Below are 22,015 nucleotides of genomic sequence, written 5' to 3'. Positions count from 1 at the left end.
CTTAGCGCTAAGATGATTGCAACTCCCATACTTTGCATAGTCTTACTATAATCGTATCACTATGACCTCTTCATGGAACAGGGACTCAGATCCAGTTTTACAAAGTTATGTTAGTGTTAAACATGCACCCCTTAACTTCACCATAAACAGCCCTTAAATGTATTTCTGGAAGTTATAATCAAATCACTATGATCTCTCTATTGAACAAGGTCTTGGATCCAGTTTCCCCAAAGTTTTGGTTAAGTGTTAAACATGCAACACTCCCCACCATAAACAACCCTTAAATATATTCCTGAAAGAGGATTAAAACCATTTTAAGTAGAAACAAGAATCAGCATAAATCACACTTGATGATTAGCAGCTAGTGTTATATAATATGCCTGTAACAGTAAATACCACATCAATATAAGTAAATTGACACTCCATATACAGATAAACAAGCTGGCTACTGACTCTCAGTATAAATCACTGTCTTGTCCATACCATAGAGGAAACTGTTCTAATCCACATATACTATAGTAACACTTGCTGGTACAGTATTTATATGAATGATTGTCATAAGTAGAACATATCCATTGAGAAATTATGATTCTGTGTTATCCGAAAATTCATAATGATAAACAGGAAAATCAAAACATCAGTTTCCTACGATGAAATTAGCTTTCTTATACCAGTTTTATGAAAAAATGGTTGGTATCCTATTTCGCGTAGTAGTTTTGAAATAAACTGCTCATTTTCAGCAGTCATATAATATGATTTCAGTGCTTTATATTCCTTCCATTGTAGGTGAAATTTGACATGACCTACATTTACTGATCCGAAGGCATTTTATTTTCACATTATCTAAAGATCGTATTACATTTGCTAAGAAACAGTGACTACAAATTGAAAACCATAAATCATAATATCTCGCTGAAATAGCCATAGAGCAAGTATGCATCCTTGTTGCACACCTGCATCTCAAACACAGTCAAACATGGTAATCTGAGGATACTGCACATTTCACTCTCACAATAAGAAAGCCAGCACATTGCTGTTCAAATTGCAGCGACAAGATTGTTTGTCTCCCACTTCAAAAAATCTGGTGGGACTCTGGGATTACTCAGAGGGAAGACAAGAGCTACAACTGTCATAAAGTAACATAGAATTATGAAAGTCGTACCACTATGACAGCTTTCCATAACCAGGTCTTTAGACAGATATGATAGTTGTAGCTTGTGGTAAGGTGGTCTGTCATTATTCTACAGTAAATACCTACCAACCAGCATCGTTCAATCAATGCATGCAAAACACTTTCAGCTGGTTTTAAAATTAATGTATTCAGGACAGAGTTGGCACTGGGACATGATTGCAAAGAAGTTTTTTGGTTGACATTTGAAGGACTACATTGTGACATTATAATACTGCATTTTGTGTTAACAATGTGCTGTATGAGAAATGTGCAATATTCTCCATCTGCCCTGTGCTATTGAACCACTGAGTTAACCTTACAAAATAGCCTGTACATCTGCTGCCTGGGGAGCTGTTTGGAGTAGAATGCTAGGCAAAGGACCATCATAGTTGTCTCCCTTTGGTGTAGCTCTTTAGGTTTTACGATCAAGTTCTAAGGTAGCTAATTTTGTTATAGATAACAAAATGTCGCTCCCTTTCACTTATTTGTAAAGTAAATTTTTATCGTAGAGAAAAAGCACTCAAATATATGTATTTCTTGTTGAATTTGTTGCGACAAAAATAATGTTTCCTTAAATCATGTTAATCACAAGTCATTATCAACTTCAAATTATGTTAGTAAGCTGATCAGTTTTATAAATATGTTCTTTCTTTCTTGTTACACCTTTTTTCAGTTTAATTCCCCAACCTTTGCTTTTGACCATGATGGCTTTGCTCTTATCACGTCTCCGTAATGCCCAACTCAAAATATCACACACTTTCCACCAGACGGGGACAACAAAAGATGGCATACATAAGGCTAGGAATGACCTTGTCATAGTACACTATTTACAATCATACCATTCTCAAAATATCATGCACCTCATTCTTTATACAACACTGCTCAAAACATATCTGTTAGATATTAATCCAGCTTTCCCCTAAAATTATTAACTGAAAGTTTCATGAAAGCAAAAAATAAATATTATATAAGTGCTAAACTTAATACAAGAAATTAGAATGATTAGTGCAAAAAACTGTCATCTGAGTAGGAATTTCAGATTTTTAGGTAAAAGAATATATATCACACCAAAATGTGTTTTCGCTTATTATGTAAAATCAAACTTTTGAAAGCTACAAGATAATCAAATATGCTAGTCCACATCAACGCATACTACTGACTGACTGAGTTTAGTACTAAATATTCACACATCTGATTAATATTCTTTCAAGTATTTTGCAACGAAACTTGTGTAAGCAACAACTTGTAATTTTGTAGTTTTTAATGAAAATTCAAGAAATCAAATTCAAACAGTTTGCCTATCAACCACTTGTATCAGATTCTGACAACTATAGTACAACTTGAGAACTGCTCCCCATCATTCATGCTGTTAAATTAAAACATCATTGTATTTTTTCCAAATAAGGCTGCAAAAGGAGTGTCCCTACTTCAAAACAGTTTACGAAACTGAAAAGATAAACCTGCTTTCGTGACAAGTGGGAGAAAAGAGTGCAAAACGTAAGATGATACTGAATAAAGGGATGATATTGAATATATCCACCTGTGGCCAAGGCAACTCTTTGATGCAACTTAGTGCACAATGAAACTTGAATTTCTACCAAGGTAACTATGTAATAGTCTACAACACACACAAATAAGTCCATTAAAAATACACATTCAGCAATGAGGTCACCAAATCCAAATCCCAAACAAATTCTTATACACACTGCCATTTCTGAGTCACAACCTGGGAATATGTCTGAGAACATCAAATCTTGGGAAATGTTCTAGAAAACCATACCTAGACATCAAAGGTTCTTACTTCTTAAATGTTCACCTGGAGGCACTACAAATACTGGTTAGTTTGTTGTAGAACTACAGATGATGATTAGAGTTACCTGCCCTTGTTAGAATCAGCCAAACATATTTGCCTGCAGTCTGTGCCCCTAAAATGAGAGTCTTTTTAACTTGAATTTGTTACTAAACAGAAGACCTTTGGACTGTTAAAAGTACTTTTGACTTGATTTTTAACATAAGAATATCTTAGTAGCAGCTAGAAGCACAGATTATTTTCTGTGTAGAAAAGAATCCTTGCCAATACCATAAAATAACTGAAAGATGAACAAAACAAGTTGTTATTGTTTTTCTGATGAAGAGAAAAAGAGTACAATATTAATGATGTCCTTGATTGTTGTTCATGAACATTTCCTGAAGACTTTTCTCTCTATTCCGATGATTAAGATGTAATATTCCTCTATAAGTATTTCATAATCATGACTATATACATAACTACAAACAAAATCCAAGTCTTTCAGCAATTTCCAAAACATTCACTAATTTCCTCATCACTAGGTCAATATCAGTAATGACCTTTGAAATTCAGTTTATGACCCAGCTGCAGACCGAAAACCTTGCTTTTTTATCATAGTAAGCAGAAAAAATTACATCAGTAGTAAATTATCTTGAATTGAAAAAAGCATGAAGTAATATGCCAGTGAAATATCTGCATCAAATGGTGTAGTTGACAGTGGATGGAAACATCTGGTGCTCTTGTGCGTATTGTTGTAGTTAAGAAAATTGATCATGGCATTTATCATAATCCATATTCATCATATTCATCCAATATTCCCCATTCATTTCCCATACCATAAAAATATAGCACTATTATTACGTATATAATACAGCAATATGGCACTTTGATTCAAGACTAAATATTTGACTAATATTCCAATTAAAAAACAACAAATGTGGCTGAAAACAAATCATATGACAGAGACCTGAATATAATGAGAAAAGTATCACAATGCCACAGATAGTCTACACATAATTTTTCAGTTTAACTTATTTGTAATAATGATTCAATAACATAAATAGTGTTAATATTAAACTAACAAAAATCTTGAAACTGCAAGTCATTGGCCAAAATAAAGCCCCACTTTTAAATACTTTTTCAAACCAATTTTTCTAAATTTGAAGTGAAAAAAACCCCAATATTTTAACCGAATAAATCAATGGTTATTTTTGTCGAAATCACCTTCTTTTCTTATGACTAAAATTTGGCAATGTCGGATTTAATCAGAGAGACTAACAAAGACAATTTTCTATTAACCTATTCACCATTTAGCAATAGATTTGCAAACTAAGTTTACAAATAATTGTCTGGATTCACATTTCACCTACACATGCTATGCAGAGCTCCAGATAAGAATTAGCTCATGTGGGTACTGTACCCACTGTATTTTTTTGGAGTGGGTAATATGAATGTTGAGTGGGTATTTCATTTTCCGTTACCCACTGCTTTCAAATATGTGCGTATTTCAGTCATTTTACTCACCTTAGTATTATGTAATTGAGTAAGTTTACTAAGCAGGTATGTTCTGCCTCATATCATACCTAATCAAAACCAACTTAAATATAATGGAAATGATTTCATAAAAAATCACTCATCCTTTACTGACAGTACAACACTAGTCCTATACTAACAGTACAACTTAATAGCAATCGATGTCTTTTTCATTACGCGAGCGATTTTTATAAATATATTCCGTATGCATTTGTTTTAAACTTTTTGCGTATCTAACATTTTAAATGCATAATTGGTATGCAACAATTATTTTTCAATGCGTAATTGGAAATTTTCTAAGCGTATTTTACCCGGATACGCAGCGTATCTGGGCCTCTGGCTATGTAAAACTAATATCACTGTGATCCAGGGAAGGTGAGTAGTTTGTAAAGATGACATCGTCTATTTTAGAATAATTGTCCATGCATTATCACTTAGACTATGTCAAAATGGCGTCTAGCCAACATGATGAAACCTGATGTTCAGTTGGTACAAAACTTGATCTTCTCTCCTTATAAAAAGGGGCTCCTCTCAAAGGATGATGTATAAACAGATTGTCATGACAAATTGTTCATTGTAAATTAAATGTAATCCCACATGTATCAATGTATAAGAAGTAATTGGTGAATTACCAATAAAAAGACTATCAGAAATATATCACACAGGTGGAACTGGAAAAAACACTGAGATTCACTGAGATCTGACCTAGTTCAAACATGAAATATCACTAATATTTCAATCAGAGAATATGGCTCATATAATGAATTAAATCTAGATGTGCATCATTTCTGTTTTTGAAACAATTACTCCCCAAAATGTCTGTTTTGTCACCAGATTTGATATTTGATGAAAATTATCTTTCTTGAAATTTTTTTAAATGATCATTATTTTCTTTGACAAATGTCTGGCAGAGGAACTTGGTTGTATATGAACTTGGTGGAGAACAGGTAAACTGGCACATAGGACTCTTCACTTGAAGTCAGGCTTGGGAGGAAAGGTGCACCCATAATGCTGAATGACAACTTTGGCTGCGTAGGACCCGCATCGGACACACTCATCAACAGATTTACCCTGGACAAGTTGAGACAAGAAGCCCCCAACAAACGAATCTCCACATCCATTTGTGTCCTTGATGACACTTGGATCTACTGGCTCGACTGGATACACCAAGACCTTCCCATCGTGAGCAAGATAGGTTGGGTCCCTTCCTTGAGTGTAGACCACTGTGCGACGTCGTGACATATTGATCTTTGGCAGAGCTGCAGTCCTGGATGCTATTTCTTCAACGTTTGATGTCTCAAATCCTGCATGTTTGGAGAATTCAGCAGCTTCATCACCATTTCCAAAGAGGACATCCACATATGGCATAACATCCAGGCTGGCATCAGTGAAATATTTGCACAGAAATGTGGCATGTAGATTCATGATGACGGTTTTCTTCTTGTCGGCAGCATGCTTCAGAACCTTCAGAATAGAAGCTGGACTCACTGGTAACAGGAATCCACCTATGTAGAAAAACTGAGCCTTTTCAACAAATTTCCAATTTTCAGGTTGTTCTAAATAATCAAGCGAAAACATTTCTGCTGCCCCAAGCTCTGTGACTAAAGACCGATTTTCTCCAGTGATGATGGCTCCACACACACCTGTCTTTTTCCCGGGTGGACTTGGTAACAGACATGGACTCCCACCTCCCTCGCTTTCTCCTCCTGGACCTTGCAGAACTGATCGGCACCAACCCCTCCGAAAAATGTGGTTGCGTCTGGTTTCTCCAACAGCCATTGAGCAACCCGGATGCTGTTCTGTGTAGCCCCTCCTGCTAAGTAGCTCGGGTTGTACTTTTCAGTCATCTCAACGAACATGTTGTGGTGCTTGTCCTCGGCAATGATGGCGTTGTTTGGAAGGAGGTCGTACTTGTCGAGGAATGCCTTGTCTCCCTGGATGGAGATGTCCAGAAGAGGGTTTCCAAGTCCAAGCAGCATACCCTCGTATATCCCACAGGAAGCAGACGTACTGAAGGCCATCTGAAACAGCAGGAAGCTCTCAATGAACACTCATCTGAAGTAAACCATCCTATCACATACATGTATATTGATATGGCTTAAAATGAATAAACCAGCAAATTCCTGCATCTGAAACACCATTAACAAAGCTGAATATATTACCCAAAAGTAAAGTGAAGTTAGGTTCACATTTCAAACATATTTCTTCCTTTTCTCTTAGAAAGGCATTGAGTATTACACAATAACCTAATTTAAACTCAAAATTATGAATTATCTGTCCCTTGTGAATGAATGCTGCAAGTCCCTCTCAAATTGCATGGGATGACCACAAATTCATTTTCTTTGGAAAGATAATCCACAATTCCTCATATCCTATTGCAGGGATTTACATGGAATCCAGTATTTATGGGTCCCTGGAACAGTTTAGTTTTATACTATTCCAATTTGGGGAGGGTTCATTGGACAATTAAAATGAGGGGCCCAAACACTTTAATATTATTATTAATACTGTTATTGTATTGAGTATCATGATCATCACATTGTTACAGTAATTAAATTGCAAATAATATCGTAACCCAGCTAGTAGCAAACTCAGTGATAACGTATTGTCACTTGATTGGAATTTTTACAAAAAGTATTTAGACTTTTTCTGAGTCCCTGTGGATGCACTAATATATTTTGTTGCATCCATTGTCAATTTTTATGAGTATAGGATGCAGGAATTCGCGTCCTGTAAATCTCTGCCTATTGGTTGTTTTTTTCTAAATATAACTGAAGATTTAGAACAGAACTTGTCAAACAGGAATTCTTGTCACCAGTGTTGTCTGATATCAGCACAAATTACTCAAGGCTGACTTTGGACTCTCAACGGCTTTGAGTTGACAAAGTATCACTCTATCAAAGTCACAATATGAATGTATAGGTGATCTACTGCGGAGATATCATATTTTAAGTACCTCACTCAGATTCTTTACATTTGTATAAAGGTCTAGTTGATAGAGTGTCTGCCTGGAGAGCAGAAAGTAACATGGATGATGGTCGTTCAAAGCCCAGCCATATCCTACCGGAAGATGGTACCGGTACTTGATTTTATCCTGCCTGACTCTCAGCATTAAGGACCAAAAAGGACTGGTCAGCTCAGACTCTGTGGTTAGCATCTCACAAACACAACATGGTATATGCCATGTTTCCCCACCTCAGTATCAGCTCTTGATGACAGATACACAATGACAAACAAGTGAGTCTGATTTAGTGCTGCTTCAAGCAGTATTCGTTATGATTTTGCTTGATGTGTGTGCAAATGCCAAAGTGATGCATGTTTCAGACAGATAACAATTTGGTGAAACCCACAAGCATATGTATGGCCGTAGAAACGTAACTGACAATCCCAGATTCAAAGGATTCTGGTTTCTGCCGTTACCCAGGATTGCAACTGTGCACTGCAGTTATGGCTTAGATGACAAATGAAAAATATGATTAACACCATACATTATAAAGATTTGATAAGTCCACAGAAATGTCAATAATTGACAAAATTTCAGTCTAAGGCGAAAACCATTACTATGAAACAAAAGGTGTTTGAAATGTGTGGCAAGATACGTGCGAGGTTGAAGAAGGTCACTGTAACCCAGTAAAGGGCACATGCAAAGTGAGCCAGTGTCCTTATCTGGATGCTTATCACTTTATCATGTGACCTCATGTGGTCATACGACCCGCTAACCTAAATCTCAACACCTAGGTCAACATGTCCACCTGTATTATGCTACCCAGAGTAGATCATCTTAGCCTCTGGAGGCAGATATATTTTTTAACCCATTCAAGGCAATCTGATCCTGTTAATTCAGTTTAAAGGTGAAATGGTCTGTATGTTTATATCATTTAGATTACCAAAACATGTTGAATGATGTCCATGTTTTCAAAACTTCAGAGTGTTATTTGGCTGAACATCCAAGCTAGGCAGCTTCATTATTAAATCTCAGGGTCAAACCTTATGACGCTCAATAGCTATAATTATAGGATCATTAGGACTTACTTTTCTTATGGTTTTATGGATTATTAACTTTGTATTGTATTCTATTTGCCCTGAGTGAGTGAGTGAGTGAGTTTAGTTTTACGTCGCACTAAGCAATATTCCAGCTATATGGCGGTGGTCTGTAAATAATCGAGTCTGGACCAGACAATCCAGTGATCAACAGCATGAGCATCGATCTGAGCAATTGAGAACTGATGACATGTGTCAACCAAGTCAGCAAGCCTGACCACCCGATCCCGTTAGTCGCCTCTTACGACAAGCATAGTCGCCTTTTATGGCAAGCACATGGGTTGCTGAAGACCTATTCTACCTCAGATCTTCACGGGTCCTATTTGCCCTGAGATGAGGTGAGGTGAAATTGGTTTTTACGTCGTGCTTGAGAATATTTCGCTCATATGACGACGTGCATGCATGTGTATGTGTATGTGCGGGTGCTTGTACTAGCCCAGACTGAAGCTGGTTTTATAGTGCTAGCCCACTGAGATACCATGCCGCAGTGAAGCATGAATACCCCACTCAGACACATTCTACTGACTCCGAGCCGACCAGTCCTTGTTGTACCCATTAATGCCGAACGCCAGGCAGGGACCAACAAGTACCATATTTTAACGTCTTTTTGGTATGACGCGGTCGGGGATCAACAAGTACCATATTTTAACGTCTTTTTGGTATGACGCAGTCGGGGATTGAACCTGTAACCTTCCGCTCTCCGGGCGGACGCTCTAACCACTACACCACGGAGGCGGTCTATTTGCCCTGAAATTGTTTGTGTTAGCCTGTTTAGTGGGAAAGTTAAGTGCTTACATTGTTATACATGCAGAATGTGACATGGTTTTACATTACATGTTCTTACATGTCTCAGAAGGCTGTGCTTCCACTGCCCTAGTCTGTCTCATAGTCCCTGAACCACATTATCTTCCTAACTGCCTAGCCCTTCCTGCAATGTTAAAGCCCTAAATGTTAAATTTTGTTGTTGTTGTTACGATCAAAATTATATATATTCAGACACTAAGCGTAAGTCTACCACTGCCTGTGAAACCTTCAACATGACATCTTAACAGTAAACATCTACCTCCAAGCTAGTACTCATTAGAAACCTGACACTCTAACAACTTCACAACCATTCCTTCTCTGCTGAAAACCAAGCCTGAGTGCTGATACAGCAGCAGTGATAACAGCACAGTGAAGATGCTCACAGTGGAGGAATACTGTTACAACAACCAGCTACCACGGCAACCAAAGGAAACCTGATGTACCACACTAACCGGCATACACAGTTACAAATATCACTATCATATAACAAGAGATCCTGACCATTCTGGACTTTACCTTTGTACAAGAGCAGTCTACTTGCTCTCTGATCAAGATCTGCTACCACTACGAACAGCAAGCACCTGCTGAAGTTCTAGTTGGGTTTTTAAGCCACTTTGAGTAATATTCCAGCAATATCACAATGGTGGACACCAGAAATGGGCTTCACACATTGTACCCATGTAGGGGATCCAACCCGGGTCGACATGACAAGCAAATGCTTTAACCACTAGGCTACTTCACTGCCACTAAAATAACTATGGACGGCACAGGCATGGTCTTCAGTTTGCAGTATTAAGAAAAGAAAAACTTACTGGAATACAAACAACTTACATTCTTATAAAGTTAGGTTAGGGTTCAGGTGACGTATGATAAATGCACCAGGATGTTTTTTATGGCATAAAATATTCAACTATTTCAATGCAACATATTGGTATACAGGCTTGTACTTTTATCAAGCAAATTCTCTTACATCATAAAGTTTACTATTCTTTCAAAGTATTGGTTTTGTGCAGTCCTGGCATGTTTATCAATTAAGTTCAGAGTTGTGGGGTGTGAGTGAGTGAGTCCAGTCACAGTCCAGTGGCACTGTTTTGATAGGAACTGCAACTTGCATACCATTACGGTGGGGCACCTAAACTATTGGTTATGGATATTTGGTGAGTCAGTGAGTGAGTGAGTGCCTGAGTGAGTGAGTGAGTGAGTGAGTGAGTGAGTGAGTGAGTGAGTGAGTGAGTGAGTGAGTGAGTGAGTCCATCCATGTGTCTATTCATCCATTCTTGAAATTTTCAAACAATGTTTGTCCACCTATCTGTCTGTCAAACACCCATAGAACCAGTTGCACATCTCTGGCAACAATCATTTGTGAAAGTGAATGACAGCCATTACGTTTTCAATTAATATCTAACCAAACTAACTAAAGCGTTGGATGGGATGATATCTCGTGTAACAGACCTATTGAAATCAGACAATCATTCACATTAGGAGAATTACCGTGTACATAAAAAACACCCATAGAATCACCTAATCTGCAGACACAAAGCCCTCCATTTCAAAGTAATTTTTTTGTGTCTGACTAACATAACCCTTTGTGTTACTGAGCTTATGATAATATGTTTAGACCTGTTGATGGCAAGTGGCCAAGAGGACCAGTCAGCAGTCATATCGGCTTCTCTGTACACATGCTAAACACATCAGTGCTAAGTAAGTCAGCAGGTTGTTATGTGGTTTTGGGGGCGGTGGGGAAGCCTAGTTGTTAAAGCGTTCGCTTGTCACACTGAAGACCCGGGTTCGATTCCCCACATGGGTACCCCGCTGTGATATTGCAGGCATAATGCTAAAAGTGGCGTAAAACTAAACTCACTCACTCATGTGGGTTTGCTATGAACACTGTTATCAAACGAAGATAGAAGGCAGGTAATTGATAGAAGGCAGTTAATTGATAGAAGCCAGGTAACTCAGAAGATTTGGGTGGTGTTGTACAAAACAACCTTTGTGCTACAACTGTCGTAAGACTTGGTTACCTGAGTGATGATCACCTCAGCACTAAGCTTGCCTTGTACAACGGCACCCAGCACATAAAAGTAGTAAATGTACTCTACCTTGGTCAATCACAAGTTGTCAGGGTTGTACAATCTGTCAAATGTTCTGCGACAAGACCTCTGTTTATCCTTACCCAGAGTTAATGACTGGCTATATGTATTAGATTATGCCCCTGGGGCCCGCATGCATTAGTGGTCCATGGGACGAGGGGAAATTCTTTGTGTGCCAGAAACGCAGGATCTTCATGGCCAGTGTGATAACCCAGAGTTGAAAGTGGGACAGTGAGTGAGGAATTGGGTTTGACACAGTGATCAACCCATAACACTTTACTAAACTTGTTACAGTGAGTCAAAGAGTTTTGGGATATCAACTTCCTTATTTTGCTATACAGGACTTTTTTCTTACTCCTTTAGGTGAATGGTGCAGAGTGGGTATGATGATGATTACTTGGAGATTTAACATGAGCTATCCGACATAATGCATATTTTGCACACGGACCCGCCATGCTGTTAAGTGTTTGTTCGAAACGTGTGATTTGACGGATGGATAATGGCATCCTGAAGGGTTGCATAATTAAATTTGTATGAATTTTGAAATTGAAATATTGTCAGAATTGATAGAAAGCTGGTAATTGATAGAAGTCAGATAGTTGGTAGAAGGCAAGCAACTGATAGAAAGCAGATAATTGGTAGAAACCAGGTAATTTGCAAAAGCAGGTAATTGATAGAAGCCAGGTAGTTAATAGACACCAGGGATTGTGTGCTGATTGAAAGGAACTGATGGGTACAATCAAAGGATGTAAGATAACAGTATATGCGACTATACCAGTCACCACCATACTGCCAAGAACACCTGGCCATCCTGGAACCTGCCTTCCGGCCAATCGGGCAGCCATCAGCTCTTGTCAAGGCACCAAATGGTTTTACCTGAACTTGCCTGCACAATTCACAATGTTTGAACAAGACTTGAGCAGTCAATCCATGGTGTTCATATCAATGGAGCAGACGTTACTGTTACTATTTCCAGCTGACAAGATACAGCAGCAATTATCTGGGCTATCAGCAATAAACTGCACAGTCACTATCAGCTCAAGGGTAATGGCGTACAGCTTCCATCACTTTGGTCTACGGTATTACCATGGTTACAGTTTTGGTAAATACCGATTTAAACCTTGACCGTTCATTATGTTGAAGACCTTAATTGTGTATTTTGGTTTATTTGGAAGGAAGGGATACAGATGAACTTTGTTCAAGAATTTTGTTTTGTGTGTTTCAATTAATTTTGGGAGGAGGGGGTGGGGTATTTGGACACTTTAGAGGGTGTAGAAAGGCTGGGGTATAGAGAGTTTGGTGTCACTGTCAGACCCATGATAATGATGCCCCATTTAATGAGGTGAGGTGAGGTGAGGTGAGGTGAGGTGAGGTGAGGTGAGGTGGTGAGGTGGTGATGTGATGTGATGTGAGGTGAGGTGAGGTATAAAACAAAATAAAAATACTGGCACCCAAAGTCATGAACTGACTAATTTCATGTCTCTTGACATTCTCACATATAAAAAACACATCTGTAAAATGACCTGTGGACATTTTTATGATGTCATCTGGCCGTCACTAATTACTGTGAAAATCATGGAGATATCTTGCAAGGTGTATCTTTTACTTACTTACTTACTTGTTTGTCTCCAAAAGCAATAATTTCACAGCACCAACCCTCAAAATAATCTCCACTGTCTTGTTTAACGAGTATATCTACTTTTCACGCTTATTACAATTAAATCTTCTGGAAAATCCTGTGGTCATGTGTTTTTGATCAAAGTCAAGTCAGGTTCAATAACTGCATTTCCGAATGCAGGAATAATTTGACCAGACAGAATGTCAGGGAACAAACGTTTTTGTAATTACACCACAAATCTGGAATGCCAAATGTTTTTATTACAAGAGTGCAGGCACGCCAAGTCCTCAGAGTGCAGTAAACATCTTGTGATATCTTGTCAACACAAACCTTCAGGATGAAAAATAAGTTCAAGGATCCTATGAAAAACAGCTCTGGCTTGCAAAGCAAATTATGTGTGAAGTCAAAAGAATGACATTGAAGGTTTCATCAATATATTCGTTGGAACAGGGATGGCAACAGGAAAATCTAATTTCAGCTGAAAATTTAATATTGTGTCATCGAATGGGGGTTCAGGGGGATTGAAAGAATTTAGACAATTCACAAAATTGATAAATTTGAAAAATAAAATCGGTGGAAAATTGCCATTCCTGGGGGAATATTTTTGCAGTGATGACTGAGCACAAAATGTTTAAAAATGTCCTCAAAATTATTACTTATTCGTAAACATTTTTGTTCAGTATATCAATGGCTGTTAACCAGTTAATGTCATGCCGCGCATATAGCAGATTAATCATAATAAAAGAAAATTACGATCATGAACTACTTCAAGATATCAGTTAGCACGAGTTACAGGTTAATCATGAACTATTGTGACTTATCTGAGATACCTCATGTGTCACTGAACCCTACAGTACTAGAAAGATCACTTTGCCCTCAGAAATAATTATGACCTTGACATGAACCTGTGTAACATTTGCCATTTTCACATTAACTGACACTATACTGCTCTACTTTCGATAGTGATATTTTTATCTTTCCATGACACGAATATATGATTCTCATAATCATATGTCAAGTGTGTATGTATTTGTTAAATAGAAAGATCACTTTCCCCTCAGAAATAATTATGACCTTGACATGAACCTATTAGGGCTGCTGCAACGATTTGGTTCAATTCATCGAAAATCGATTGACACCTTAGTTTGGATAACAATTATAACTATTTTGATTTGATATTTGAATACCTATTTAAATTATTTCCACACAGCCAGAATGTAATTTAGACTCCAACTCAAGCAGTTTCGAGCACTGAAACATGAATCTCATTATCATTATATTATTATTATCATTATTATGTCAAGCGTGTAAGTATATGTTAAATAGAATAATCATTCATCACAAACCTTTCCTTGTGATTAAAAAGGACTAACTTTCAGTTCATATGTTGAATCTTGCATTGAGCAATATTCCAGCGATATGACTCAGGGCTACAGATAAGGGCCGTATCGGCGTATGTACGGATAAAAAATATACACGATACGGTAGGAAATAATTTAGAAAACGTAGCAGATACGCACCACAGCAATTGTGTACGGTCTTAGAATCATTTACAGACATATTTATCTGAAAAAGTAATGTTTAATTCTTTATTGACCGTTTACACCAGAGTAGCAATGCTGTCATGCATATATGAAATGAAGCACAAGTTTAATGATACACCATTAAATTCCATTCAGTACTCTAAATGTACTCATATTGTTTTCCAGTACTCATATATAGGAAAAATAAGGAGTACATACTCCTAATGTTGAAAAATTATCTGGAGCCCTGTGACTACAATATGCAAATTATCAAGTCTGAAGCAGACAATCCAGTAAAGTGACTGACAAAAGCACTGATCCTGTTTATTAGGTAACTGCTTACAGTAAGCATGGCTTGTTGAAGACCAATTGTAAACAAGATCTTAATGGGGCTAACTGGAGTGCACTTTGTTGTGTTGTTGTTTGACATATGATAGAAAGGAATCTAGACTAGTATTGTCTAGTATTTATGGTGTTTGGGCAAATATTTTTTTCAGGTTTTGTACAAGTGACTAACATTTCCTCTAAACATGTATTAAGAACAATTTCTCGCCACCATTTAATATGGACATCACAAGAAAAGATAAGTCTTCTTGAATATCAATAATTCAAGTACTGTCTTATTTCCCTTCATCTAAATCCGTGTGACGACCACCATATAGCTGGAATATTGCTGAGTGCGGCGTTGAACAACAACCAACTATAGTCTGTTTGCAGTGAAAACATACCGATGAATTTCACTTTTTACAAAAAAGTAATTCAAATAAAGTGAAATGAAGATTGCGAAGCCTCATAATTATATCTTGCCAATTGAACTTTTAAATCTCAGAATTTTATTCAACTTTGGATAAAAGTTGTTTAACAAATCATCATAGATTCAAATCGCTATTAATTGTTTGTATTACAAGGGGTAAGCACAGTTAGTTGGAACAGTGAAACAAATGCACGTGCGGTATGTGATGAGCGTTAACTCAGACCACCCAACATGTTCTCGTGTTTCATGTAATGTGCTTACACCATTGTAATACAAACCAACAATACCAATTTGAAACTATGAGCGTTTGTTAAACAAATTTTATCTTAAGCTGAATAAAATTCTGAGATTTATAGTAAATGTTCTATTGGCAAGGTAAAATAATGAGGATTCACAATCTTAGTTTCACTTTATTCAAGTTACTTTTTTGTTTAAAGTGAAATTCATCGGTACGTTTTCACTGCAAACAGACTATATGTGGCGAGGAGACTTGGTTTACCAACTTTACCAACTGATTACAGAAACAACAACATTTAAACATGACATGTTTACTGCAAACCGACATAACAGATCTTTCTTGTCAATTAGCAAATGATATTGACAGTTTCCTGAACCAAACCATCATATTTCAGGGCTAAGACAACAACAGATACAATACAAACTGTCAGTGGGACCATGTCAACATGACAGTGTATACTCTATGTGTCACTCTGGACGAGCATAGCTTCCATCAGTACTGGTCTTCTACTGTTTGTCACCTTGACTTGGAAGGCAAGTCTGAGAGAGTGAGTGAGTGAGTTTAGTTTTATGCCGCTTTTAGCAATATTCCAGCAATTTTAGCAATATTCCAGCAATATCACAGCAGGGGACACCAGAAATGGGCTTCACACATTGTACCCATGTAAGGAATCGAACCCTGGTCTTCAGCGTGACAAGCGAATGCTTTAACCACTCGGCTAAAGCCCTGAAGGCAAGCTGAACTGATGCAGGATGTAGATGTTTCCGACCTTGGGGAAATGGGTATAGTGATGAAGACTTTATACATGATATTCAATTCTACTCAGGGTAAACAAGACTTCTTACCCACGATCACAGGTCATGTTGACATATTTTTGTGGCCTTTTCACTTGTCTGTCTGGTTGACAGTACAATACATATGCTTGGAAAACAGCAGGGATACTGTAACAGACGACACTCTCATCTGTCTATGGTTGTATAAACACAGACAGCAAGTGATACTTATGATAATATGACTTATATTTGATGGCTCGCTTTTTGAAACCTCAGGGTGTGGAAAACATTTCCTGGACAGGTATTTTTAAAACTGTCTCTGGAATTATTTCAGCTGTATCTTGATCATGTCAGACCTTATAATGAGCTGGACCAGACAAACCAGAGGTTGACAGCATGAGTGTCACCCATGCTGTCCGGGTGACACATTTACAAACATCCATACCACAAATTGTAGTCCCCCAGCCTGATACTTAAATGTTTCCTTGATATACAGCTGCAAAATAACAGGGTTGGCTAAAATGATCGATAATCGGAAATATCGTTCACAGGAAAAATAATATATTATATGATTATCGATCTGAAAAGTGTGTTATTGATAATACCGTACATTAACTTTTGTGACAGAAAAAAGATGTAATTTTCTCAAACAACATACAAATATAGGACTTCTAAATTATGTTCATGAGGCTGGTTTGTTGGTAGTCCATGCAAAACATGTCTCCACTCACAAGACATTTTTTCTCAAAGTTATGTCTCCGATATTTATCGATAATTGATTGCTATTTAGCTATCGATCTCAAGATCTATATCTAGAGAGCCCTAGAAAATAAGGCTAAATAGGTGGGAGAGCTTCCGTGTAGAAGTGTTTGCATAAACAGGGTTAGTGTTACTGTGTTACCACTGTGCTTCACTGAACACACAGTTTTGGCCAATGACTACTGTTATTCGAGACTAACATCTGGACAGAAAAAACACGCATTCCAATTAATCTTTATAAGTTATGATATGAATGAACCCAGAGACTTTCTTCATTTTCATTAACTAAGGCAATTTTGACTTGACAAATATTCTACACTTGCATCAGCTTGGTATATAGCTGTTTCACTGTTAGACTAATGCTTGGTAACTGAAAAAAATATATATAAACAAGTGATTTCTGCAGGTGTATAAGCAATAAATATATAAAATATGAGTCCAGATATTTCTTCTTGTCAAATCTCCTTTATATCTGCACAAGATCTTTGATATTCAACATATTCAGGTGTACAATGACCCATTTATAGGTCATTAAAAAGCAGCCCCAATGACATGGGATATTCAGAACCTAAGGAAATGGAGGTTTGCTTCATTTAGGGCTTTTGCATTACAGGGAGGGATAGGCAATAGGGAAAATAATGTGCTTCAGGGACTGTGAGACAGACTACTGACCAGAATGCATGGCATCTCTGTTCCTAATTCTTGGGGCATATCTGATCCTAATGCATGGGCATATCTGACCATAATTCTACATGTTTACATGGCCTGCTGTCAGTCATAATGCTTGCTTAATAGTTTCCTTGGCATTCTGATGAAAACGTTTAAGATAGATGAACAATAGAAAACTGTGCTTGAAGCAGTGTGCCAAATAGTTTCCAAATTTTGCTAGCCAGCTGGGCTAGCTATGCCTGAAAGTTACTAGCCCACAAAATAATTTACTAGCCTGAAATTTGAATGAAACACGGGTTTCATCATTAAGCTGCAAATATGATGAACATTTTTTCAGGTCATAATATTGCATGATTTAAAAGTGTATTATAACGTAACAAGTGAGTGATATATTCATAAAATGACCCCATGAAAATTTAATTGCCAGACAGGCCAGTGATTGTGGAGATTTACTGGCCTGACTGGATTTTTACTAGCCACGGGCTACCGGGCCAGTGGCTATTTCTCACACTGGTTCGTAGGACTCAATTTTGAGGGATAAGTGATGTGAAGTGCTCCATTTTTTTAATCACTATTTATGAAAATTTGCTCAGAGGCCAATATTCAGCCCTAAGTTGCAAATGATAGTAAAAATTCCTAATATTAATTTCAAATTGCCAGTACCTCAGAATTTACAAAAATAACAGTAAAGAGATCCAATTCTGAGAAATGACACATTTTTCCCCAAAATTTCCCATGGGCACATAACTGGAATCTACATAAAATTCCTGTGAATACAACCAGAAGCATGCTTGTGACGTGGGGAGATGTATATAGATATAATTATAGAAGATAGCACGAGCCCTTGAGATATAGGTCACTGTAATCAGAAAATGAAATGAGTGACAGGCATATGGATATTTCAACAGTCATGCAGAGTCAGTGTTAATATCTAGGTTAATGGGAAATAAATATTGATCACTCAACAATTCCAGCTACCCGGGACTTCACGGACTACTTCAGTACTTATGGCCAAGTTGTTCCAGAAAGACACGAGTCTGTTACAGTCAGAATTTTAGTACTTGCTAATGGTAACTCAAGCAAATTGCCGAATTATGTGAATGAGTGAGGGTAGTTTTACGCCGCTTTTAGCAACATTCCAGCAACATCATGGCAGGGGACACCAGAAATGGGCTTCACACATTGCACCCATGTGGGGAATCGAACCCGGGTCTTCAGCATGAAGAGCAAATGCTTTAACCACTAAGCTACCCCACCACCCCTTATGTTTAAGAACATGAACTAGGTATATGATATGTACATAAGGCAGCCTTTGAAATTCAGTTTTAGATTAGTCCTGAGGTTTAGGTAAACTTTATTTCATTAGTCCTTAGTCTTTGAAGCTTGTCCTTTCAGATGACACATAAATGGGTTTTTTTATATTTCTTCTTTCAGTTTCTGATTTAGTCAGTTCCAGTTTATAGAAAAATCAAAGTAATGTGTGAGTGAGTGAGTTTAGTTTTACGCTGATCTTAGCGATATTCCAGCGATATCACGACGGGGGACACCAGAAATAGGCTTCACATATTGTACCCATGTGGGGAATCGAACCTGGGTCTTCAACGTGACGAGCGAACACTTTAACCATTAGGCTACCCCACCGCCCCAAGAGTATTGAGAGTTTGTTCACAATATTAGCACAAAAAAGTCCATGAAGTCTATGAGCATAATCATTTGACGTCGGACGTGTTATCAAAATGTCGACAGTGCTTCATGAAGGACCAGATAATTTGAACCTCTCACCTTTCAAATCCTTGAAGATTACCACCTCAATCATTTGAGGTCGAACACATGATCGATCAAAATCTTTGTCAACACATTGAAATGATTCGTGATCAATATGCAGTTTATCAATGACCACATAATTTGAACATCACACCATTTTATCAGTATGTCTCTACATTATCAGTCAGTTGGTTATTATCAGTATTATTAATGAGTGTGTCATTAGCTTAGATGTAGCTACACAACTTAATTAGATGAGATGAAACTGCCACTACAGCAGTTTGATTGGACAATTATAGCTCACTTTAGAATGTCATGTAAAATTATACACACTGTAAGATATAAATAAAGTAACTGTGGCTTTAACAGCTATTGTTGTAATGGATAAACTATTCCCCTACAGTAACATTTGAAACAGAGAATTATAACAGACAAACTCAGAACAGAAAATGCATTCAATTTCATCAGTTGGGCTGTCAAATGGTAAAATGCTATGTCAGCACTATAAATAGCACATTAGATATCCTGGCTCCCTGAAAACTGAAAACTGCTCCTAAATCTCAGTCCTTGGCAGTCAGTTTGGGAAAAATGATAATTTTGTTCAGAAATTTTCAAAATGTTCCTATTATCCTATTTTCAAATGCATTATATTACTGAATTTGGCATTAAATTCAAAGAAACAACTTAAGCATCACAATCTCAAGCTCAGTGAAACAGAAGCCCCATTTATGACAGGATGAATTGGTTAATGTCTAATTCTAGTTTGGAGATTATTACAGGCATCTGGTGAGGACTCAGGGCCAAATATCAGCCCATATACAGCTCCAGCTAAATCCCTGGTCACTAAAACCAATTTATTTCATTGATCCCAGTAAATGCCCACAACGAACACAAGCATGAAAAGACCTAATGAACACTGCCCTGATAAGGCAAGGTGTTCACAAATCATGAGCTTGAGCATACAGGTACTCCTGTAGTACCTCCACTATATATAACCAGGCTTGGGGCTGACCTGATTCTTCTCCACCAAGTACAATATGACCTGTTGACCTATTTCTGGGCTGTGGGCGAAGTGACCTCATTTACCGCATTCACAGTATCGATTTGCCGAGAGATCAATGGTAGGCTTGGCAATGTTGTACCACAACATGTTCCCGGCCCCAATCTAGACCACACTGTATATAACAGCATTTAACACTCTCAGGACATCAGTGTGGTAAATAATTTAGAAAATGTCAAATTAGATACATTTTCTTTGCCCCAGATTCTTGGGTTGTGTATATGACATGACAAGCAACAAGTTGTTGATTTAACTGAAACAGTTTAAAATCTGTAAAATACACACAAAAATAATCTATTTACTGTAAAATAACAGTAATTTTTACAAAATACACTTCAACCTTTTTAAAACATATTTAACTTTAATGAAACATTTCTCACCTTCATTTCAGTAGGTCTCAGCTGTTTGATAAAAAGATCTGTCACGAAGCTCCAACCAAATCCACTCTTCCCGCATACCGCTGTCTTCAGCCCGTTGTTGTCTTCTGTCACAAATTTTTTCACAAGCCATCTCTCGTTGACTTGGACAGGAATCAAATAAAATCATTTAAAAGTCTGTGACAGGAGAAGGAAACAACAGCCACCTGAAACAGCCTGGTCCTCCTCCTCCCTCCCCCTCCAACCTCAGCCTTCGAGCATCCTGCATTACATAGTCCCAACAAGGAAGATGCTGAGGCAGCTTGTCCACCTCACATCATCCTCATCACATTCCTAAACTCCATAGCCAATGTCCAGGTTTACAAATCCAGCGTGAAATCTGTCCTAAAATCTCAGTGTCTTCTCCAGCTCCTACCTGCTTCCCTACAAGTTTGACGTAACCTACATTTGGATGAGGCCTAGTTAGTTTTTGAGCCTGGGACGGCTTGGCGATTTGCCAGCCTGGCTATCCCTCAGATTATCAGAAAGTGTGTCACACATGCCACCGATATGCTCATTCTCACAGTGTTTGCATCATGCATGTCATGTGACACACACTGTGCTGGTATCAATGAGGGTTGCTAGGAGAACACCACACTACCTACATTATCATAAATCAGGCATAAATTTGTATACACATTGATGTCACACATACTTAACCCTTTCTCAGTCGCAGTAAAGTTTTAGCCTTCACCAAGGTTATATATTTTTACCTCAATAAAATACAGAACTATCCTGTTTTATGAAATACACAATGCCATTTTAGAAAGTGGTCAAATGTAACATATGTTATATTTGGGATTACACTTTCTCAGTAAAGTACAGATTCTAGTACTTTTTGGGGGTTGAGTCCCACAAAGTCCGCATCTAGACTACCAGTTGTCCGACTTCCATTTTTGTGGAAGCCACGTGGCTGAGCAGTCTAGGCGTCTGACTTTGTGTGCTGGCGATTAGGTGCCTGACTCTGAGGGTGTGGGTTCGAATCCCGGATGGGACTCAACCCCAAAAAAGTA

At 37.7% G+C, this 22,015-nt stretch overlaps 2 protein-coding genes across 3 annotated transcripts in view; both read right to left on the bottom strand.

Annotated features, from left to right (window-relative positions):
* Positions 1-22,015, bottom strand: part of LOC124257598 (probable 39S ribosomal protein L24, mitochondrial) — a 53,192-nt gene that overhangs the window by 9,812 nt on the left and 21,365 nt on the right. The gene's annotated exons all lie outside the window — the stretch shown is intronic.
* Positions 4,746-21,529, bottom strand: LOC124257596 (adenosine kinase 1-like). The gene is given in 3 exon segments (XM_046691698.1): positions 4,746-6,148; positions 6,151-6,514; positions 20,967-21,529. Coding segments are annotated over 3 exon segments (1,056 nt in total). The 5' UTR covers positions 20,973-21,529; the 3' UTR covers positions 4,746-5,462.

This window comes from Haliotis rubra, unplaced genomic scaffold (assembly GCF_003918875.1).
Source record: "Haliotis rubra isolate DU_JTF1 unplaced genomic scaffold, ASM391887v1 Scf668, whole genome shotgun sequence".
Taxonomy (NCBI): Eukaryota; Metazoa; Mollusca; class Gastropoda; order Lepetellida; family Haliotidae; genus Haliotis; species Haliotis rubra.
Note: the sequence above shows the minus strand (reverse complement) of the source record. Positions and strands in the feature narration are given on the sequence as shown.